Source organism: Paroedura picta, chromosome 4, assembly GCF_049243985.1.
Source record: "Paroedura picta isolate Pp20150507F chromosome 4, Ppicta_v3.0, whole genome shotgun sequence".
In the NCBI taxonomy this organism is placed as follows: domain Eukaryota; kingdom Metazoa; phylum Chordata; class Lepidosauria; order Squamata; family Gekkonidae; genus Paroedura; species Paroedura picta.
Genome location: NC_135372.1, coordinates 87,478,450 through 87,498,280, shown reverse-complemented (window position 1 = coordinate 87,498,280; position 19,831 = coordinate 87,478,450). Strand labels below are relative to the sequence as shown.

General features: G+C 44.1%; 1 protein-coding gene across 5 annotated transcripts in view; it reads left to right on the top strand.

The window, feature by feature from the left end:
• The first annotated feature begins 736 nt into the window (after positions 1-736).
• The window catches only part of MAST2 (microtubule associated serine/threonine kinase 2), a 219,837-nt gene continuing 200,742 nt past the window's right edge, over positions 737-19,831 (top strand). For 4 of the 5 annotated variants that reach the window (XM_077333906.1, XM_077333905.1, XM_077333902.1 and 1 more), the window contains exons 1-3: positions 737-1,172; positions 8,823-8,970; positions 10,037-10,179. In XM_077333906.1, coding sequence (XP_077190021.1) covers positions 981-1,172; positions 8,823-8,970; positions 10,037-10,179 — 483 coding nt within the window. In that variant the 5' untranslated portion in view covers positions 737-980. Of the gene's footprint in view, positions 1,173-7,800; positions 7,900-8,822; positions 8,971-10,036; positions 10,180-19,831 lie in introns of all 5 variants that reach the window. The other variant, XM_077333904.1, reaches the window with a different exon arrangement.

Sequence of the window (19,831 nt, the reverse complement as noted above, 5' to 3'; positions counted from 1 at the left end):
GCTGGTGGTGCCAGAGCCAGTGTTTGGATTGCGCACCAATGTATATCCTCTTGCAGGGGGTCGTTTCTGGAGTACAGGGTGTGATTCCGGGAGGTCCAAAGATTGTTTTGGAGAATACCTTGGTCCCAATGTCTGTATGTTTATCCTGGGGGCATCCCTCTTTGGAGCAGCTGGCAAAAAAACTTTGGACCAGAAACAGCATATGTTTACTTGGAGGGTAGAGTCCCCTGAATGTGTTAATGTATGTTATGCGGTGGGCTAAACTTTATTTTGATGTTCAGAGTGTTTACGTTTTCATCAGTATCTGTAGTTAGATTCACGAGTAATTTGCTAATCAGGAACTGGGAACCAATTTCAGCCTGCTGGCTCTTGTGTCACCCTGAGTCCCCGAGGAAGAAAATGCAAGGTACAAAGGTCCACAAAAAGTCATTTAAAAACATCTCTCGCCAAACCTTCTTCACACTTTTAGGCCGCTGATTGCTAACACGAAGACAAAGACGACAGCAACGCACGTCACACTACGAATTCCTACCACCAGCTTCCTACCATCTCTATTCCATGGCCCAGCATGCCTTGCGAATCCATGTCCCTCTCGCGGCTCCTTCGCCGCTCTGGGCGCCTCGGCTTGGTCGCGCGCTCTTCCTCTCATATTCCGCCCCGCCTTTATCCGCTATTTCCCATGCGCCTCTCCTCTCTTCCCTCGAGGCTGACTCTCCAACCGCTTCAACTCTCTCGCCTTCGCGCGCGACTGAGGAGCCTCTCCTCTCGCGATACGCGGCAGGAGAGGGGGCGGGGCTGCTGCAGTGCTCGCAGCGCTCGCCGCTGACAGGAGCGCAGGGATGTCGGTGCCCGGCGGGAGGCTCGAGCGTGACTGACGGGCGTCTCCGTTTCTTTCCCAGCCCTGCCTCTCCGCAGCCATGACCGGCTGCTTGCTATGGGTGCCGCCGCGCTGAGGAGGCGCAGCCGTTGTCCCTCTCACCATGAGGAAGGGCCGCTCCCGGGGGGACAAAGCGGGGCCCTCGGCGCTCCAAGCCCCCAGGAGGCTGGAGCAGCCCCCCCGAGCCGCCATGGACGTCTCCGAAAGACGAGCATCCCCAGCGGTTGGCGGCGGCAGGAAGGCTACCGAGGAAGCGGGTCGGGGTAGCGCTGCGTGCAGGGAACCGCCTGAGAAGGTAATGCGGGGTGGGTTGTGAGCATGCAAATTGCGGGAGTCTGTGAAATGGGGGTGGGGGAGGCTTCGGGGGTCTAACGGCTACTGTTATACCAGAAGGCGGGTAAAGAGAAGGGTTGATTCCGCAGATGGTGGGCACAGGATCCACTTCACATAGGACAGCCGTGAGCTGTGATGGAGATGCCTGCGTGTCATTTTGGGGAACTATGCTTATGCTAGTATGCTCTGGCAGATGATGGTATGGGTGTTGCCTTCTTTTAGAAAACTGATAGGGGATTATGGTGAGCAAAATACACAGGAAAATTCTTTTGTGCCACTAGTGCCAAGAGATGCATCCTGGCAGCCAGTTGAGCATCTCATAACTGTAGAGGGGCCTCTCTGCATTTGGAAGCCTTCTAGTTCTTCACATTTTCAAATTAAGAGGACTTGTGACAAGGGGTTTCTAGTCGGAGAGCTAAAAGGCTTACCAAGAAGATACTTGCTGTTGGTTTAAGGATGGACATAGGGGATGGACTTCTTTGGAAGAAGTACTTGTCTCTTGCAAGTCAGACATATTTCTAGTTTCTTCATATTGGTTGCAAATAAGTAATTTTTGACCAAGACAATCATTTTGGGCAAGGGGCATCCAGGCGGCTTATTCAGTTCTATATTATGTCACTTTGAGATCCTCAGTAGTGACAGTGGCTTTAGTAAGGTAATGTAAGAAATCACAGAACAACTGTTGGAGTGATCTATTCTTGTCCTATCAGTTGAAAACCTCTGATGACATTCTAAATACAGGTTTATGTGCCTGATCTGTTGTAGATAGGCCTTTCTCAACTTTTTTACCATTGATAAACCCCTGAAAATTCTTCAGGCTGTGAGAAATCCCAAAATATGGTTGAGAAGCATAGCTGTGTACAGGCCCAACTGGGGTCTCTCCCCAACCGCTTCCCACGCCCACCCCTCTACAAGTCCTCCCTGTGATTCGCCGCCGTTTCCCCCACCACAAACACCCATGCACCCACCACTCTCTACCCCAGGCTCTTTCCCCCAACACCCCAAAAAACAGAAGAGGAAAAATAACTACAAGTCCAAAATAGAAATACAATTTCTACAATTTCCAAAGGCTTCTGAAATATTGTTCATTGTGTAACGACTGAGAGAATTGGACTGATTAGTAACAAAACAGACTTCTAACTAAGCCCAGCTCGGTTTTATAACTAAGTGATTTAGTTGGTTGTGTTCACTTTTAAAAATAAGCAATTGATATGATTGAAACATTCTAAATTATAAGGTTTTATAGACCATTTACATGAAGTTTGTATGAGTTAAGATAGCTAGCTATACCATAAAATATTTGCCAAATCTTTTTACCTTAAAATAATTCTCTCACCATAATAAAATGTGTAAACCTATTTTTATACCTTAAAACAGGGGTAATCAACCTGTGGGCCTCCAGATGTCCATGAACTACAATTCCCATGAGCCTCTGCCAGCAAACACTGGCAGGGGCTCATGGGAATTGTAGTCCATGGACATCTGGAGGCCCACAGGTTGACTACCCCGCCTTAAAACACCTGCTTTCTATTGTGTTATCATTTCCAAAAAGGAAATCGGATGTATAACACTTCTGAACAATAGAACTTCAACTTTCTACTTAATATTTTTTGAAACACTGCAAACCTGTGCAGAATTACTTCAGTCTAAATCAATTTATTTGAGTGGACTTAAGACTAAAATAACTATATAAGATTTCACTATATGGTATGTCACTTATCTGGTGTCTAAGGAAAAAATGTGTTGTAAAATATTGTTCAGTGTATGATGTATGGTTTTACACATTCACTTACCACTTTTTGAGATGAGGATTTGGGAATGTTTGTATGCATTTTCTATTTGTGGTATACATAGCAATAACATGCCACTAAAAAAATCAACTGAAAGGTTTTTGGTAGCATTTTACTTGAGGCAAGTTGCTATTAATGAGGCATATGTATGTCTCAGTGACTCTCTGTATAGTATGCCATGAGGCATCGTGAACCTGCAAATTAATTGGAAATAAAATGTTCAAAGCATATTTGCTGTATTTATTCAGTATGTCAGTACTGTAGGGGAACAAATGGACCTTTCTTCTTTTTTCAAAATATGGTGAGACGCAGATTTGATTAGTTGGTTTGCTGCACAGGATGGCAAAAAGCATAGTAACCAGAAGCTGCTAAATGAGAAAAACTGTCGCTATATCTTCGCCTTATGTGTAGATCTATTATGTTTTTAATCTTTCTGCATAACCATAAAATCTAAAGTATGACGATTTGAAATTAATTGGGAGAATCTTTCAGATTTGTTGCTGGAAAATCAAATTATCATGTTTTATAATATAATAGTATGAAGATTCTTAAACTGCTTGGTGTGTATTCAGCGATCAAATTAAAGAAAGTAATTCCACTTTGTAGCTGACAGTGTCATTAAATATATAGACACAGCAGTATTTGTAGTGTTCCTATAAGTTACTTCAGTAGGTATGTTGACATTGGATCAGGAGAACTACCTATAATCAGTTTTTATACTCCTACTTTTTAGTTAAGAGTGAAGTGGTTTATAATAATTTATACTTCATAAAATAGATATAAAAATACCATGGTAAATATTCAGTAAAATCCTGTATAGTCATATAAGGAATACAAAATACCAAACTGATCAGAGTGGAACCCTATGACCCAATAGCCACAAACCAACTATGCCTTACAGTAGAGAGATAGTCAAAAGGACGCTGGGATAATTCTGCCTTTCATAGTCTTTGAAATATCATAATACACTGTCTTCTAAGAGTCATGCTACCTTATCTAGTCTGCAACTGGTAGACTAAAGCTTCACTTTGAGAATGATGATGAAGAATTGGTTCTTATAGTGTGCTGTACCCTATAGTATGCTGTACCCTCAAATTGTTTACAATCACCATCTCTTCCTCTTCCCACAATAGATGCCTTATGAGGTAAGTGGAACTGAGAGAGTTCTGAGAGAACTGTGACTGATCTAAGGTCACCCAACACTAGCAGACTTCATGTAAAGGGCTGGGGAATCAAATCTGGTTATCCAGACAAGTTAGCATGGGTAAGGTTGCTGGTTACCCACACTAATGTGGCTTTAGGCACCACTGAACGTACAGGCATACGTGCTTAGGATCACACTGCATCCTTCAACACAGAGCAATTAATATTGAGTCTAGGAGCACCTCTGAGACCAATAAAATTTTGTTAAAGGTAGAGGCTTTCATGTTCATGCATCCTTTATCAGCTACAGAAAAAAAAAATTCACTTGGAGTTCAGTTTTGGACACCACAGTTGAAAAGGGATGTAGACAAACTGGAATGTGTCCAGAGGAGGGCAACAAAGATGGTGAGGGGTTTGGACAACAAGCTGTATGAGGAAATGTTGGGGGAGCTTGGTTTGTTTAGCCTGGAGAGGAGACGACTGAGAAGGGTATCTGATAACCGTCTTCCGGTATTTAAAAGGCTGCCATATAGAGGATGGAGCAGAGTTGTTCTCTCTTGCCCCAGAGGGACAGACCAGTACCAGTTAGATGAAATTAATTCAAAGAAATTCTGTCTAAACATCCGGAGGAAGTTCCTGACAGTTAGAATGGTTTCTCAGTGGAACAGGCTTCCCCAGGAGGTGATGGGTTCTCCGTCTATGGAAATTTTTAAACGGAGGCTGGATAACCATCTGATGGAGAGGCTGATTTTGTGAAGGTTCATGGGGGTGGCAGGTTACAGTGGATGAGCAATAGGGTTCTGAGTGTCCTGCATACTGCAGGGGGTTGGATTAGTTGATCCAGGAGGTCCCTTCCAACTCTATTATTCTATGTTTAGATCTATTTTAGAATGAACATATGAATGGATGTATTTTTTCTGCTAGTGTTATGATTCATTTTTCACAGTGAGAATATTTGAAATGTCTAATATATTGGCACAGGAATACTATGACATTTATTTATTTATTTATTTATTTATTTATTTATTTATTTATTTATTTATCATACTTCTATACTGCCCTCCCCGGAGGCTCAGGGCGGTTTACATTATAACAGAGAACCATACATAAAACAGTCTGTAGAACATGTACATCGATAACCAACAATTGCAACCAAACACAACACAGTATAACAGTAAACAATCGCAATACAAACAGGTCCAGGGCTTTTTGATGGGATTCTGAGGGGGGTGGCTTATTGATTGAATTCTGAGGGTGGGTGGGGGGGAGCAGGGGCCCTTGGTCGCTGTAGATTACGTCTGGTCTCGGCCAAATGCCTGGTGGAGGAGCTCCTTTTTGCAGGCCCTGCGGAACTGTTTAAGCTCCGTCAGGGCCCTGATCTCCTCTGGGAGCTCGTTCCACCAGGTAGGGGCCAGAACAGAGAATGCTCTGGCCCTGGTCGAGACCAGACGGACTTCTTTAGGGCCAGGGATCCTTAGCTGATTGGAGGCAGTAGAGCGTAGAGCTCTTTTGGGGGCATAGGCGGGGAGGCGGTCCCTCAGGTACACTGGGCCCTGACTGCGTATGGCCTTGAAGGTCATTACCAGAACCTTTAGTCTGCTCCGGAATTCAACTGGTAACCATTGCAGCTGATGGAGAATAGGCCGGATATGGGACCTCCACGGTGTTGCCGTGAAGATCCTGGCTGCTGCATTTTGAACTAGTTGTAGTTTCCGGGTCAGGGCTAAGGGCAGGCCTGCGTAGAGCGAGTTACAAAAGTCCAGTCTAGAGGTGACCGTCGCATGGATCACTGTGGCTAGGTGTTCCGGGGCCAGGTAGGGCGCTAGTAGTTTGGCTTTGCGGAGATGATAGAATGCCAGCCGCGCTACCTTTGTGATCTGTGCCTCCATTGTGAGGGAGGCGTCCAGAATCACGCCTAGGTTCCTGGCGGAGTGAGCCGTAGAGAGCTGCACGCCATCCAGGGTAGACCTGCGCGCTTCCTCGCATGGGCCCTTCCTACCTAGCCACAGGACCTCCGTCTTTGAAGGATTGAGCTTCAGACGACTCTGCTTGAGCCATCTCTTCACTGCTTCCAGGCAGCTGGCTAATGCTTCTGGGGGAGAGTCAGGGCGGCCATCCATCAGGAGGAAGAGCTGGGTGTCATCTGCATATTGATGGCAACCCAGCCCAAACATCTGTACCAGCTGTGCGAGAGGGCGCATGAAGATGTTGAATAGGATAGGAGAGAGGACCGCTCCTTGTGGGACTCCACAAGTAAGTTGCCGGCGGCCTGATGTTTTCTCCTATTGCAACCCTCTGTCCACGATCCTGGAGGAAGGAGATCAGCCATTGAAGGGCTGTCCCTTGTATTCCAGCATCGATGAGGCGGCGAGCTAGAAGCTCATGATCGACTGTGTCGAACGCTGCTGAGAGGTCTAATAATATCAGCAGTGCCGACCCGCCTCGATCCAACTGGCGACGGAGGTCGTCCGTCAGGGCGACTAGCGCTGTCTCTACCCCATGGCCAGGCCGGAAGCCTGACTGGGATGGGTCTAGGACCGAAGCTTCTTCCAGGTATTCTGTCAGTTGGTTTGCAACTGCCCTTCTATCATCTTGCCCAGAAATGCTAAGTGCGAGACGGGCCTGTAGTTGTTAGGCTCTTGTGGGTTTAGAGATGTTTTTTTTTCAACAGTGGACGTACCACAGCCTCTTTCAAACCCTCCGGGAATTCTCCTGTTGTTAGAGATAGGTTGATTATCTCCCGGAGGGGGCTCATTATCTTTATGCCAGCTGTTTTCAAGAGCCAGGATGGGCAAGGATCTAGTGGGCATGTAGTTGGTCTTGTTGTCGCTAGAATCCTGTCCACTTCGGTCAGCGTGAGTCGTCTGAAGTTACTCATAGTTTTCTCCAAAGATGGCCAAGGGGCCTCTAGTTCCCTATAATGTTCCCTATAATAACATTCCCTATAATGAATTAGATAATTAATCTATGTAGCCCAGTATTGTCTGTTCTGATTGGCAGTGGGTCTCAAGTGTGTCAAGCATACATATTTTACATCCATGGCATCTGAGCTCTTAAACTGGAAATACTGAAGAACAGACCCTGAGAATTTACACCTGTTAAACACTATCACTAAGCTTTGGCCCTTTCTCTCAGCTTGTCATTTACTCTTGTGACATGAAAATGGGGTTGGTGCAGAGTTGTAAAATATTTAATACTAGGGGCCAAGCCCATTGCATTCAGGAATACAACAGTTGCTAGATTGGAGTGGTGGAGGAAGAGTTCTGCAGACAGCATCTCCCCCTAGGATCTGGAAAGGCTGCAGGCAGCTATTAGGGACCTCACCGGCAGAGGCAGCTCTCATGCGGCAGGGATCTCCAGCTTCTGAGCCTTGGAGGGAAGTGGACGGAGGAGGGGGTGGTCAGGGATGGGGGACAGAAGGCTGGCCCCTGGACAGACAGGCAAGCTGGTTGGAGGAGGAGGCACTCAGGGGTGGGACAGCCGCCCTGAGTGGCTGTTAAGCGTTGAGTGGCACTTTATCCATGAGACATGCTCCTCCTCCAAACCCTTACCAGAAAATATATTATGTGGAACAGATGTCAGGCTGAGCTTTGGTTATGTCATTATATGTATTGTATTTGAGGTCATTTCTAAACTTGTGTAAAATTAATTCCATAGAAACATGTTCGTGGCAAGCAGCTGATGGTGGTGATGAGTTCATAGCCAGAAATCCTATTCATGTATATGGATTTAATTCCATGGCACTTATCTACACTTGTAGGTATTTGCACTGGTGTCTGTAATACATGCTTCTTTCTGTTGTGCAGTGTGCTATGCATGCATGGTTGCTGTATTTTTTTGAAATCAGTCTATTTTTTAGTGTTATACTGTTGCAGTTTTATGGTGCTTAAGATCTATGAAATATTTAAAACATTTTACAAGTGTTTAACTTCTGTTATTAATGCAATTGGATGTCTGCTGTGTGTTCTATATGTGGTCAGATATTTGAGATGAAGGGATGACTAACAGCTTACATTATGTGGATTCATTTACTGTTTTTACATATTAATTGTGACAAGAATGCATTCATTGTATGCTTACCCTTTAGGCTAGCATGCAAATTATTTGAAAGTGTGAATAGCTTTCCTTCGTTGTCTTCACAGCTTTTCTTCTAGACTAGGGTGACTATGTATAGAGCACGAAATTCTTCTTCAGAAGGGAAAATAGAATTATAAGAAATAATTTTGCAGAGGTTTTCTGAAGAGGGAAGTCTCCTTGCATTATAGTGCATGTGTATTGGGGTGGGGGGAAGGACAGGATTTAAATCTCTTATGCATTTAAGAGCACGCGAGGTGATGCTTTGCATCTAAGGAGATCTCGCAACATCAACTTTTCCATAAGACTGTGGTCCTAAGAACAATTAAACCCTATTGAATAGACCTTAGTAGGATTCTTAGTGTATCTGTTTAGGATTTCGCTCAGTGACATCCAACTGAAATCTACTCAGGGAGGCTTACTTCCATGAAAGTGTTCTGCAGATTGCACTGTAAGTACACTAACTAGGAATTGTGCCACACTGAATTCATCAGGATGTATTTCTGAGTAAATGAGTTTAAGATTGTAAGTCTGAGGATGTAGAACCGTTGTTGTAGTATGGGAATGGGAATCTCACTCTTGCATTCTTTTGGCTATTGTTCTAGGATGTTATAGCTGAACCAATTACTTTGCGATGCAGAAAACTGAGTAACCCTGACATTTTTTCATCTACTGGGAAAAGTAAACTTCATCGTCAACTGAGTCAAGACGACTGCAAGCTGCGACGGGGTAGTTTAGCCAGTTCTTTATCGGGTAATTTGTTCTATTCAGTCTCTCTTCCCCCTCTGTGTTGTTGTTGTTGTTATTATTATATTTATATTTATTCCCCGCCACTCCCGAAACCGGCTCTTGGTGGATTACACAAGTCCTTAAAACCAAGTAAGAAACCTCATTAAAAACCCCATTTAAAAGTTTTTTTTTAATGTTTGTGTGTGAAGTGCCATCAACTTGCTTTAAACTTATGGGGGACCTTGTGAATTAATGATCTCTCAAATAATATTGCCTAGTTTAGGTCTTGCAAACTGAGAGCTGTAGCTTCCTTGACTGAGCCAGTCCGTCTCATGTTAGGTCTTCTTCTTTTCCTGCTGCCTTCAACTTTTCCTTGCATCGTCTTCTTTTCCAGTGACTCCTGTCTTCTCATAATGTGTCCAAGTTATATGATAGCCTCAGGGAGAGTTCAGGCTTGATTTGATTTAGAACCCCTTATTCATTTGTTTATGTTGGCAATCTATGGGATCTGTAAAACTCTGCTCCTACATAACACTTCAATTGAATCAACTTATTTCTTGTTAGCTTTCTTCATTGTCCAACTTTCACACACATGCATAGATAATAATGGGGAATATCTTTTTCTTGGTTGCTAGTGACACATCCTTACACTTAAGGATCTTTTCATTTCTTTTATGGCTGTCCTTCCTAGTCTGAACCTCCTCAAGGACAATGTAAGGTTAAAAATCTATTTCTTCCCACACACTAGCAGGACTGACCCTTTGCTAGATCTGGCTGTGGAGAGAAAACTATGGATAAACTATGTTAAGGAAGAGAGAAACCAGACAGTTGGAGATGAAGACTACACTGTTAAATATGGTAGTCTTGTACATGGATCCATTAAAAACTCCCTGCCTATCCAAAAGAACCCCCTATCTCAGGGGTATTGGGTTAGAAGGGGTTCATTTGGAATAGGTAGGCGCTTTCTTCCTTAAAACTAATATTTCTTATATTACTGTCTATGGTTGTTATATTTGAAAGTCATTTGAAACATATTCATATTAGCTGTGTATTTGAATTGATCAGTTAAAATATTTTTTCTTATTTAAAGGAAAGCAGCTGCTTCCCTTATCTACTAGCATGCACAGTGGAGTGGGACAATCATCATGGCAATCATCTGGAGAGTCTTCAAATTTGGTCCGCATGCGAAACCAGTCTTTGGGACAGTCTGCTCCTTCTCTGACAGCTGGTTTGGTAAGTTTTGATGCTTTTTACAACTTTATATCAAAAGTAATTTTGCTTAAAAGATGCTTCTAGATTTCACGTGCTGTTTTTGAATAAACACAATATTTTGGACACTTTTCATTTTTACCAGATTGCACTTAGTTCTTATTTTATTTCCTTAAACTCTGTTTTAAAAATAAACAGAAATCCTCACCCCTACAAGGTACCCTCATCTCCAAAGAGAGAATGGAACTAATGCAGAGTTGGAAATCTAACAGATGTCCTAAGGAGCGATACACAGGAACCTCGGCTATATTCAGGTGGAGCTTACTCCTAGAAAAGTCTTCTTGGTATTGTGCTATAAAGATGCTATGTTAAACTTAGCCCTTTATGGAAACTTCTTCCAAAGCAAAAGGCAGCACAAACTTACAGCTCCTTTTCAAGGGTGGAGCAGCCAGATGGTGGGGCTGAATAAAGAAAACAGTCTGGGTAAAGACACAAAAACCTCTAAGTGGAACAATCACAACTTGTATTCAATAATAAACACAACTGATGAAGATACCAAACAATTTACAATTATGTCTAATAAGTAAATTGGTCATTTTAAATATCTATAATATAGAACATCACATGAGTACAGTTAACAAGGCAATGTAGTGCCAAATATCCAAGAAGTAATTAAAACCACAGTATAGTCACAAAAATCCCAAAATTTACCAGATGGGGCTGAACAGATGAAAGCCTTGATGGGAAGTTGGTTGGTAAGTAATTTAAATGAGTGGTTTTGCAATACTGATATGTAACTGCAACTGTAGTAATTTGGACAGATATTTATAAGGCTTTGCACTTGTCCAGCTTTCACATATATCATGTCATTAGTAGGGGAACATTTTTTAGGGATTAAGATTAGAAAGCAGTGGGCAGGGATAGACTTTTCCCTTGGTCTGCAGATCTCCTTGATGGTCTTGTGAGATAACTTCACCTACACAGGCTGGTTTTTATGAATTGAGCTACTGCAATTGACTAAACAGATACAGGAGATGAGTTGCTTTACAATTAATTTGAGTCTTTTGTTGAAACACAACGGTACTAATGGTTATAGTAAAAGCATGCACACTGTCTCCTTCATAAAGTTTAGTCTATCAGAGTTGGGGTTTCAGATTTCTAAGGCTGTCTTTGCACAGAAGACTTATTTTCAGATTCATTTACATATTTATCTCTATTTATTTGAACCATTTATTAGTTGCCTTTATAATTTATGGAACTGAAGATGAATTACAATGTAAATAAAACAATAACCATAAAAATAAAATTTAGATAGAAAAACTGAATCAAAGTCTTAATCTTAGCAAACACTGCCCTATGATTGCTATAGATTTTCCAGCAACAAATTAAATTAGATGAACTGAAAAGGAATATTCCTGGTTGCTTTTTGGATTTTAAAAGCTGGTATATAATGGAAATTAATTTAGGTAGTATGCATCAAATCATCGAATCCTTTAGAATAATTCTGGTTTCTTCTGAAATGGCAAAATCAATTTTTTTTGGCTTGTGTTGGCCATTGTAAATCTCATCAGCTTTATATTCTCCGCAAGCAGCTCTGCACTTTCTGGCTGTGGAGCCATCTACTGGGTGCAAGTGTAATATTAAATCTTGGGTAGGGGAACTAAATAACATAATATTGCTGTAGGTAAATTGCTGAGGGAGTAAGCCTGCATCTAGATCTAACCTATGGTCAACTTCATAACCTGGTATGGAAAATATGCGGAGCTTGTTCCATATTCTAATGTGAGTTCTTGTTGGCCTTTATTTTGCTTTTCATTTGAAGTTTTTCCCTCATGAATGCTTGTGATTCTCTAAAGGGCTCTTCTACTTTTTTTCTATTTAAATTTCAAGTATTTACCTATTAATGTTCATATTAGCCTAGACACCTGGCTTTCAGGGAAAGCTGAAACTAACGATTTCACAATCCTAAAGCACAATCACTTCACAATCCCATTTCAAGATTTCCCTTCTGACTTCCTATTTAAGGGCATTGTATCTAACAGTTGAAGGGAAGTTATAGTGCAACCTGACAGAAATACAATAATTACAAATGGAGACTCTTTCAATAACATACAAATGGAGACTCTTTCTTTGTTTTCTTGAAGGGGGGGGGAGGATCCAAGAAGTCAGAGGAGGGAGGAAAAAAATCCTTTCTTTTCATGAAAGGGGGGGGGGGGAGAGACGAAGAAGGCACAAAAAAAAGATGCTGGAGAGATGCTGATCCCAGATTTTTTTTTTTTAGTGGCATCTTGAAAGGTTCCCCCCGTCAGAATTTTGGTGTTGACCAACAAGCTCATTAAAGTGTAAAGAAATTTTGTTTCTCACCAAGGAATCATATTGCATAGGTTTTTAAAAATAAAAATAGATATTGCACAGGATTATACAGCTCATTGTTTAATTTTAAAGAATTGTGTGTTGTATTGAGAGTTGCAGGAAGTGGTGCTCTTTGCATCCACAAGCATCTCAATAGCTTTCTCTTTTGTTCTGTTAAGTTCTAAGAATCATCATTGAATAGTTGTGGGGAATTCATCTTCTATTCAGTTGGTGTTTTATTTGACATCATATTTCTTAAGCAGGCCGGAGAGACACCAGTTCAGCTTATCCAAATTAATAGGGGGAATTGTTTCTGTGCCACTACTCGTTTCTTTCATTGTGTTTTCATAGAAATTTCCTGTGCTCCCATCTGTGTCCTGACTGACATTCCCCACAATACTTTACAGAGCCGGTGGCCTATCTATATATATAAAAATTGATAAGAGTATAAGGAATCAACCACTGAAGAAAAATTGTGAAAATGGTTGGTCCTTAAAAAATTTTTTTTGAATTTTATTGTTTATTGTTATTATATAAAGTACAGAAAAGTGAAAGAGAAAAAAAAGGCGACCAGCTATTGTATCATAGTCTATACATCATCTATACAAATATACCTTACGTAGTATAGTCTGATATTATCTCAAGATATATGTAGTCAGTTCCCATTGCATATTAGTCCTTGTTGTTGTTGTTGTTGTTGTTGTTGTTATGTGCAAAGTCGTGTCTGACCCATCGCGACCCCATGGACAATGATCCTCCAGGCCTTCCTGTCCTCTACCATTCCCTGGAGTCCTTTTAAGTTTGCACCTACTGCTTCAGTGACTCCATCCATCCACCTCATTCTCTGTCGTCCCCTTCTTCTTTTGCCCTCGATCACTCCCAGCATTAGGCTCTTCTCCAGGGAGTCCTTCCTTCTCATGAGGTGGCCAAAGTATTTGAGTTTCATCTTCAGGATCTGGCCTTAATCCTAGCCTAGCAGTCCTAGCAGTTACTGCTGTCTTTCTTAAGAAAGTCCAGGTAATCGCTCCACTATTCGTCATATTCTTCCGGTGGTTTCTTATTCACCATGTTAGTGAGTGTTGCCATTTTTGCTAAGTCCACTAGTTTGTCTAGCCATGTAGAAATAGTTGGGGTTTCGGTCGCCTTCCAGTGCTTTGCCCACACCAACCGTGCCGCCATAGTTGCATGGAAGAAGAGGAGTCTAGAAGAACTTGGTAAAGCACTTGGATGAAAATTTAGCAACATAGATTCAGGCTTCATTGGGTATCGCATTTTAAATATTTCCTGTAACACCATATGTATTTTAGCCCAATACTTTTTTTGCTTTCTCACAATTCCACCACATATGATAAAAGGAACCTATTGCTTTATTACATTTCCAACATTTATTATCAAACCTATCTGAAATTTTTGCGATAATCTTTGGAGTAATACCTTAACACCGCCGCCGCGGACTAAATGAAGCGGTAAGGGGTTCTGGGGCGGGATGTGTCCAGGATGAGAAAGGGTCTGGATTGGACCCTTCCTCCGGACAGACAATCGGAGGGACCAATTGGCAGGCGCAAACCCCCCGATTGCCAGCCCCGAGGCCGTGGCTCGCAGTTGCTCCTTTGCCGGTGGCCTGGCGCATCGGGAGGCGCAAAGCGCCTCCCGCCGCGTCAGGCCGCTGCCTGCCACTGCCGCCAACACTTCGCCCCCCCGCCTTAGTCTTAACACTTCGCCCCCCTTTGCCCCCCTTAGTCTTAACACTTCGCCCCCCCGCTGCTGCCAACACTTTGCCCCCCCCTCGCCGCCGCCCTCACTACTCGGAGGCACCCATGCCACCACTAGCGCCCGCTGTATCCAAGGTACAGCGGGCTATATTACTAGTACCATCTATAAAACAGATGGTAAAAATGTAAAAATTATTGATATTAAAAAAATTTTTTAAAGCCACAGAGATATTAAAAAATTATTGATATATAAATTTTATTGTACCAATTGCCTTGGAAAAGTTCTGTTTTTCTCTGTTTATGTTTTGAACCTTTCTTCCTTTTTCGTATTGTAATCCCAACTGTGTCCTGGCAAGAAGAACTTCTGATAGAAACCAGCATTGCTGCATATAAGGATAACGTTCATTGAACCTTGTCTTTCTAAGTAGATGGATTTTTTCTGCTTTGGAAATGATGTCATGACAGTTGAGGATGCTTGGTGTAGACTGCAATCATAAAAACTATTACCTGGAGTAATCACCATTGAGTAAAATAGGACTTAATTTTGAGTAGCCCTACTTCAGAGTGCTCCTTAAAACAGTGGTCCCCAACCTGCGGTCTGCGGCCCGCTGCCGGGCCGCGGTTCCCTCTCCCCGCCCCCCCCCCCGCAGTAAAAAACTTCCCAGGCCGCAAGCTTGCGGCCCGGGAAGCTTCTTACTGCGGGAGGGGGGGAGAGGGAATAAGGGCCGCGCCGCGCATCGCGCATGCGCGGCACTTGCGCGCATGCACGGCACTTGTGCGCATTCGCGAGTGCCGCACATGCGCGATTTCGGGCGTGGCCGTCGCCCTGTCGGTCCCCAGCCAAAAAAAGGTTGGGGACCACTGCCTTAAAGGACATTTAAGGTAGTTTTCCACATCATGTAAAACATTTTTGACAACTACATAGTCGCTTACTTTATTTATTTATTTATATATTGTTTTTGTTAGGTGCGAAGTCGTGTTCGACCCATCGCGACCCCATGGACCTTCCTGTCCTCTACCATTCCCCGGAGTCCATTTAAGTTTGCACCTACGTCTTCAGTGACTCTATCCAGCCACCTCATTCTCTGTCATCCCCTTCTTCTTTTGCCCTCGATCGCTCCCAGCATTAGGCTCTTCTCCAGGGAGTCCTTCCTTCTCATGAGGTGGCCAAAGTATTTGAGTTTCATCTTCAGGATCTGGCCTTCTAAGGAGCAGTCAGAGCTGATCTCCTCTAGGACTGACCGGTTTGTTCACCTTGCAGTCCAAGGGACCAGAGTTAAAAAGACTCAATTCTTTTACGCTCAGCCTTCCTTATGGTCCAACATTCGCAGCCATACATATTTATATATACACCCTCCCAAAGACTCAGGGCGGTTTACATAAAACAGGAACGATACAGATAACTAAATACTTCTAACAATAATAACACAGTGGTAATAGTAGATGACATAGTAGAATGGTGGAACAGTGGGGAGAACCTTAATATACTTTGGGTAGATTTATTGTGAATCTAGTTGATATAAAGCCTCTCCTGTTGTCTGCAGAGACCCTTTATGGATACAAAGAAAGCTGTCAGTATTGTAATAAGAATATATTCTACAGCTTCCTTTTTTTTGATCACATGTAAAACATCAACTCCTGAAAAGAAGGTTGCTTCTTTTTCACATAGCATGTGCTCCATACCCATTAGTGTTGCACTATTGTACTGATGAACAGTGGTGATGTTGGGCTTCAAAAAAATGTTGGTAGATGAATGGTAGATTTTGTTGCCTTGAAGAGGGATGTAGACAAACTGTAGCGTGTCCAGAGGAGGGCAACAAAGATGGTGAGGGATTTGGAGACTAAGACGTATGAGGAAAGTTTGGGGGAGCTTGGTCTGTTTAGCCTGGAGAGGAGACGACTGAGAGGAGATCTGATAATCATCTTCAACTATTTAATAAAACTAGGAAAAGAGCCCATTGTAACCCAAATACAATGGGCGCTAGAATGGGAAGGACAGGGCAGCAGGGAGGAAGGAAGCAAACCTTAAAGGAGCCGTCGTAGAGGGAGGGCGGCGACGGCGGGCGGCAAGGGACTCCGATTGTCATTCCGGCGGCAAGGGACCAATCGCGAGCCACCCCCCCATCGCTGCAGCCTCGCCGCCGCCATTCCTTCGAACGCTGCCACCAGGAAGCTCGCCGCCACCCTCCGACTCTAGCTGCCCCAGCACCAGCGCCCGTCGCACCGCAGCTGCTTCCCACCACCCCTCACGTATCAACGCCCCTCACTTACTAACGGCCGCTGCCGCTACCCGCCACAACTACACGCGGCTGCCTTGCCGCTCCCGCCCACTGCACAGCGAGAATACTGCCGCCGACCTGTCCTGGAGCGCCTACGACGCCCACCCCGCCCACATGCCGCCCAAACTTCGCCCGCACGCCCTGAAGGACCTGCGCCGAGCCAGCTGCCTGCCTCCTGCCCTCCGAGGCCGCAAGCTCCCTACCGCCCGCTGCGCGTTCCTGCCTGACGTTCGGACAACAGGTACGCTGCGGTCCGCTGCCGCCACCACTTCACGGCCCACTCACTGCCCCGCCTCCGATCCATCCCCGTGGCGCCAAAACACTCCAACGCTCTGCTAGTGCGGGCGGCGGGCAGCCATTTTTTGAGGTTCTTTGTCTTAAGCCGCAAGGCCGCTCCGCCGACCGGGAGGAGGCTTGGGAGAGCATTGGGGGGGCGGCGGGGCCTGGGCGCCTTCTCCCGGCCGGCGGAGCGGCCTCGCGGCGTCTATGACGCCGCGAGCCCGCTCCGCCGGCCGGGAGAAGGCGGCCAGCCCCACCCGCCCCCGAGGCTCTCTCAAGGCTTCTCCCGGCCTGCGGAGCGGCCTCGCGGCGTCGACGACGCGGCGAGGCCGCTCCGCCGGCCGGGAGAAGGCTGCGCGGCCGACCGCTCACCCGTGGCTGTCTGCGCGGCTTGGCTGAAGCAGGCAATGGGGAGCCGCGCTTTGCGCGGCTCTCCATTGGCTACTTGGGGCGGGATGGACACTTGGAGGGGCCAATCAGGAGCCGCTTCGCGGCTCCTGATTGGCCCCTCCGAGTTTTTATCCCGTACAGGGCCCGCCCTAACTCCTCCCACAGTGCCCTTACTCCTTTATTCAGTCCGTGGCGCTCCGCGCCACGGGGCTGTTTAAAGATGCTGCCATGTAGAAGATGGAGCAGAATTGTTCTCTCTTGCCCCAGAACCAATGAGATGAAATTAATTCAAAAGAAATTCGGTCTAAACAACTGGAAGATGTTCCCGACAGAGCGGTTTCTCAGTGGAACAGGCTTTTAACTTTCAAGGCCATCCATGGTCTGGGCCCAACATATCTGAGGAACTGTCTCCGTATTCCTCCTCCCCTCATGGAGCCTTGCACTCTGTGAGTATTAATAAACTTGGGATCTGTGACCTGCATAAAATGTGGCTATCCTTGAACAGAGCCAGGGCCTTTTTGACCCTGGGCCCTACCTGGTGGAATGTGCTCTTGGATGAGCTGAGGGCTCTGCCAGAACTATCCCAGTTTTGCAGGACCTGCTAGGTGGATCTCTTCCACCAGGCATTTGGTCAAAGCCAGGGCTGGAAGATTTTTGGGTCCCCCTCCTTGTCATCTGAAGCAACATTACATCTCGCCAGCCACCTTGGCATTATTGTATTTATTATACCCTTTTATTTAACTGTTGATGCTGGCTAGGTATGGGGCTCACTGAGTCAAATAGGGATTAAATTGGGGGGAGGGGACCTGTTTTCATTAGTATATCCTGCCACTGTTGTAGGGGTGGTATTTTATGTATTTTCTAAGGGGTTACCATTCTGTTGTTTTGACTGGAAAACGTATGGTTTTAATATGTAATCCGCTGTCAGCCAGCTTGCCAAGAGAGGAAATAAATTGATTGATTGATTGATTGATTGAATGACACTTTTAAGTCACAACTGCACCTTGGGCAATAATACTGGTGAGCCAAATTGGCTGCTCTTTCATAAACATTTTTGGTTCTGTGAAATGCAATGGCTATGGAAGTGTGATTGAGTACAAATATATAAATAATTACCTCTTTTTAGCACCTTTTAATAGGAATATTTTAGAATGAATATAGTATAATAGATTATTCTACACACAGTTATTTGTATGATGATAATTACAGAGAAGATAATTATGTACAGTGGCACATTACACCCAGAATGTGGCAGTAGCTGATAGCTTCAGTGACTCTGGAACAAATAATAATTTATATTAAGCAACCCCCCTGAACACAAATGCACAATGCTTGTTAGATGTTTATATTTTGGAAAGGAGTGTGTTGGTACGCAAGCCATTTATTTCATTGCATTCCCCACATTGCCCTACTTTGTTTCTGAACTGTTATTTTTTTTTCACAAAACAGAGATCAGTTTTAATAGGTTCCTTCAGTTTCTGGAGATCCTCCGCAGCTCATGAAAAATTTCCATATTGAATACAGAAGCAGAATATTTTCTGTATATTTTGAAGCATATCATCTTATAGCTGCACAACTAAATGTAAATGCATGGAGCTAGCCTTATGATAATTGGTAGTCATCGACTGTCAGCTGGAATTATAGCAGTTTTCATTATCTTCAGATGCTGTGCATTGGTTGTGTGTGTGTTTTGTCCAAGAGCTTGTTGAATTGATTTTGGCACATCGTCTCATTTTTTTTTTCCTGACAGCAGCCCTGATGGCAGTGTAAAATGAGAAACTACTGGAGAGTGCTAGGCAAGCAAAATACTTATTATTCTGTCTTGAGAAAGTATTTTAGAAAGGACATCTTGGAATGTGAGGTCATCTGTGTGCTCATGGCATGAATATTTTCTGGGCTTGCTTACAGTTTACTGTTTATATTTTATATGTTTAAATTTTATCCCTTTGAAGTTGAGCTTATTAAATAGTTTGCCTCAGTTCTTTGAAATTCAGGCCAGCTATACTGGATAAAGAACCTCTTGTGGCGCATAGTAGTAAGGCAGCAGACATGCAGTCTGAAAGCTCTGCCCATGAGGCTGGGAGTTCGATCCCAGCAGCCGGCTCAAGGTTGACTCAGCCTTCCATCCTTCCGAGGTTGGTCAAATGAGTACCCAGCTTGCTGGGGGGTAAACGTTAATGACTGGGGAAGGCACTGGCAAACCACCCCATATTGAGTCTGCCATAAAAATGCTAGAGGGCATCACCCCAAGGGTCAGACATGACCCGGTGCTTGCACAGGGGATACCTTTACCTATACTGGATACATTTGATTCCCCCTTTTTGAATTCTGCCCCCTTTTTAATTTCTTATGGGCCCCCATTTGTAAGATATGAACCACCTTGAGACTTACTTTTAGCATTGTTATTTGAAGACAATAATTGTGGTGATAATGAACTATTTGCATAGGAATGCTTGACATATTAATAACTTTATATATGTGGGAAATTACTGGCTTTATTTTATTAAGCATATACTGAGCATGGAGTTACTGGTCATTTTCTACCAGAAAGTTTTGCACCACATAGTGAGCTTAGGTCCCAATACTAAATAGGTGATAATCATTGTTGAATTAGACACATGGGTGGAGAGAGGGAGGGGGAAATCAGCCACTTCTTCCTGTAAA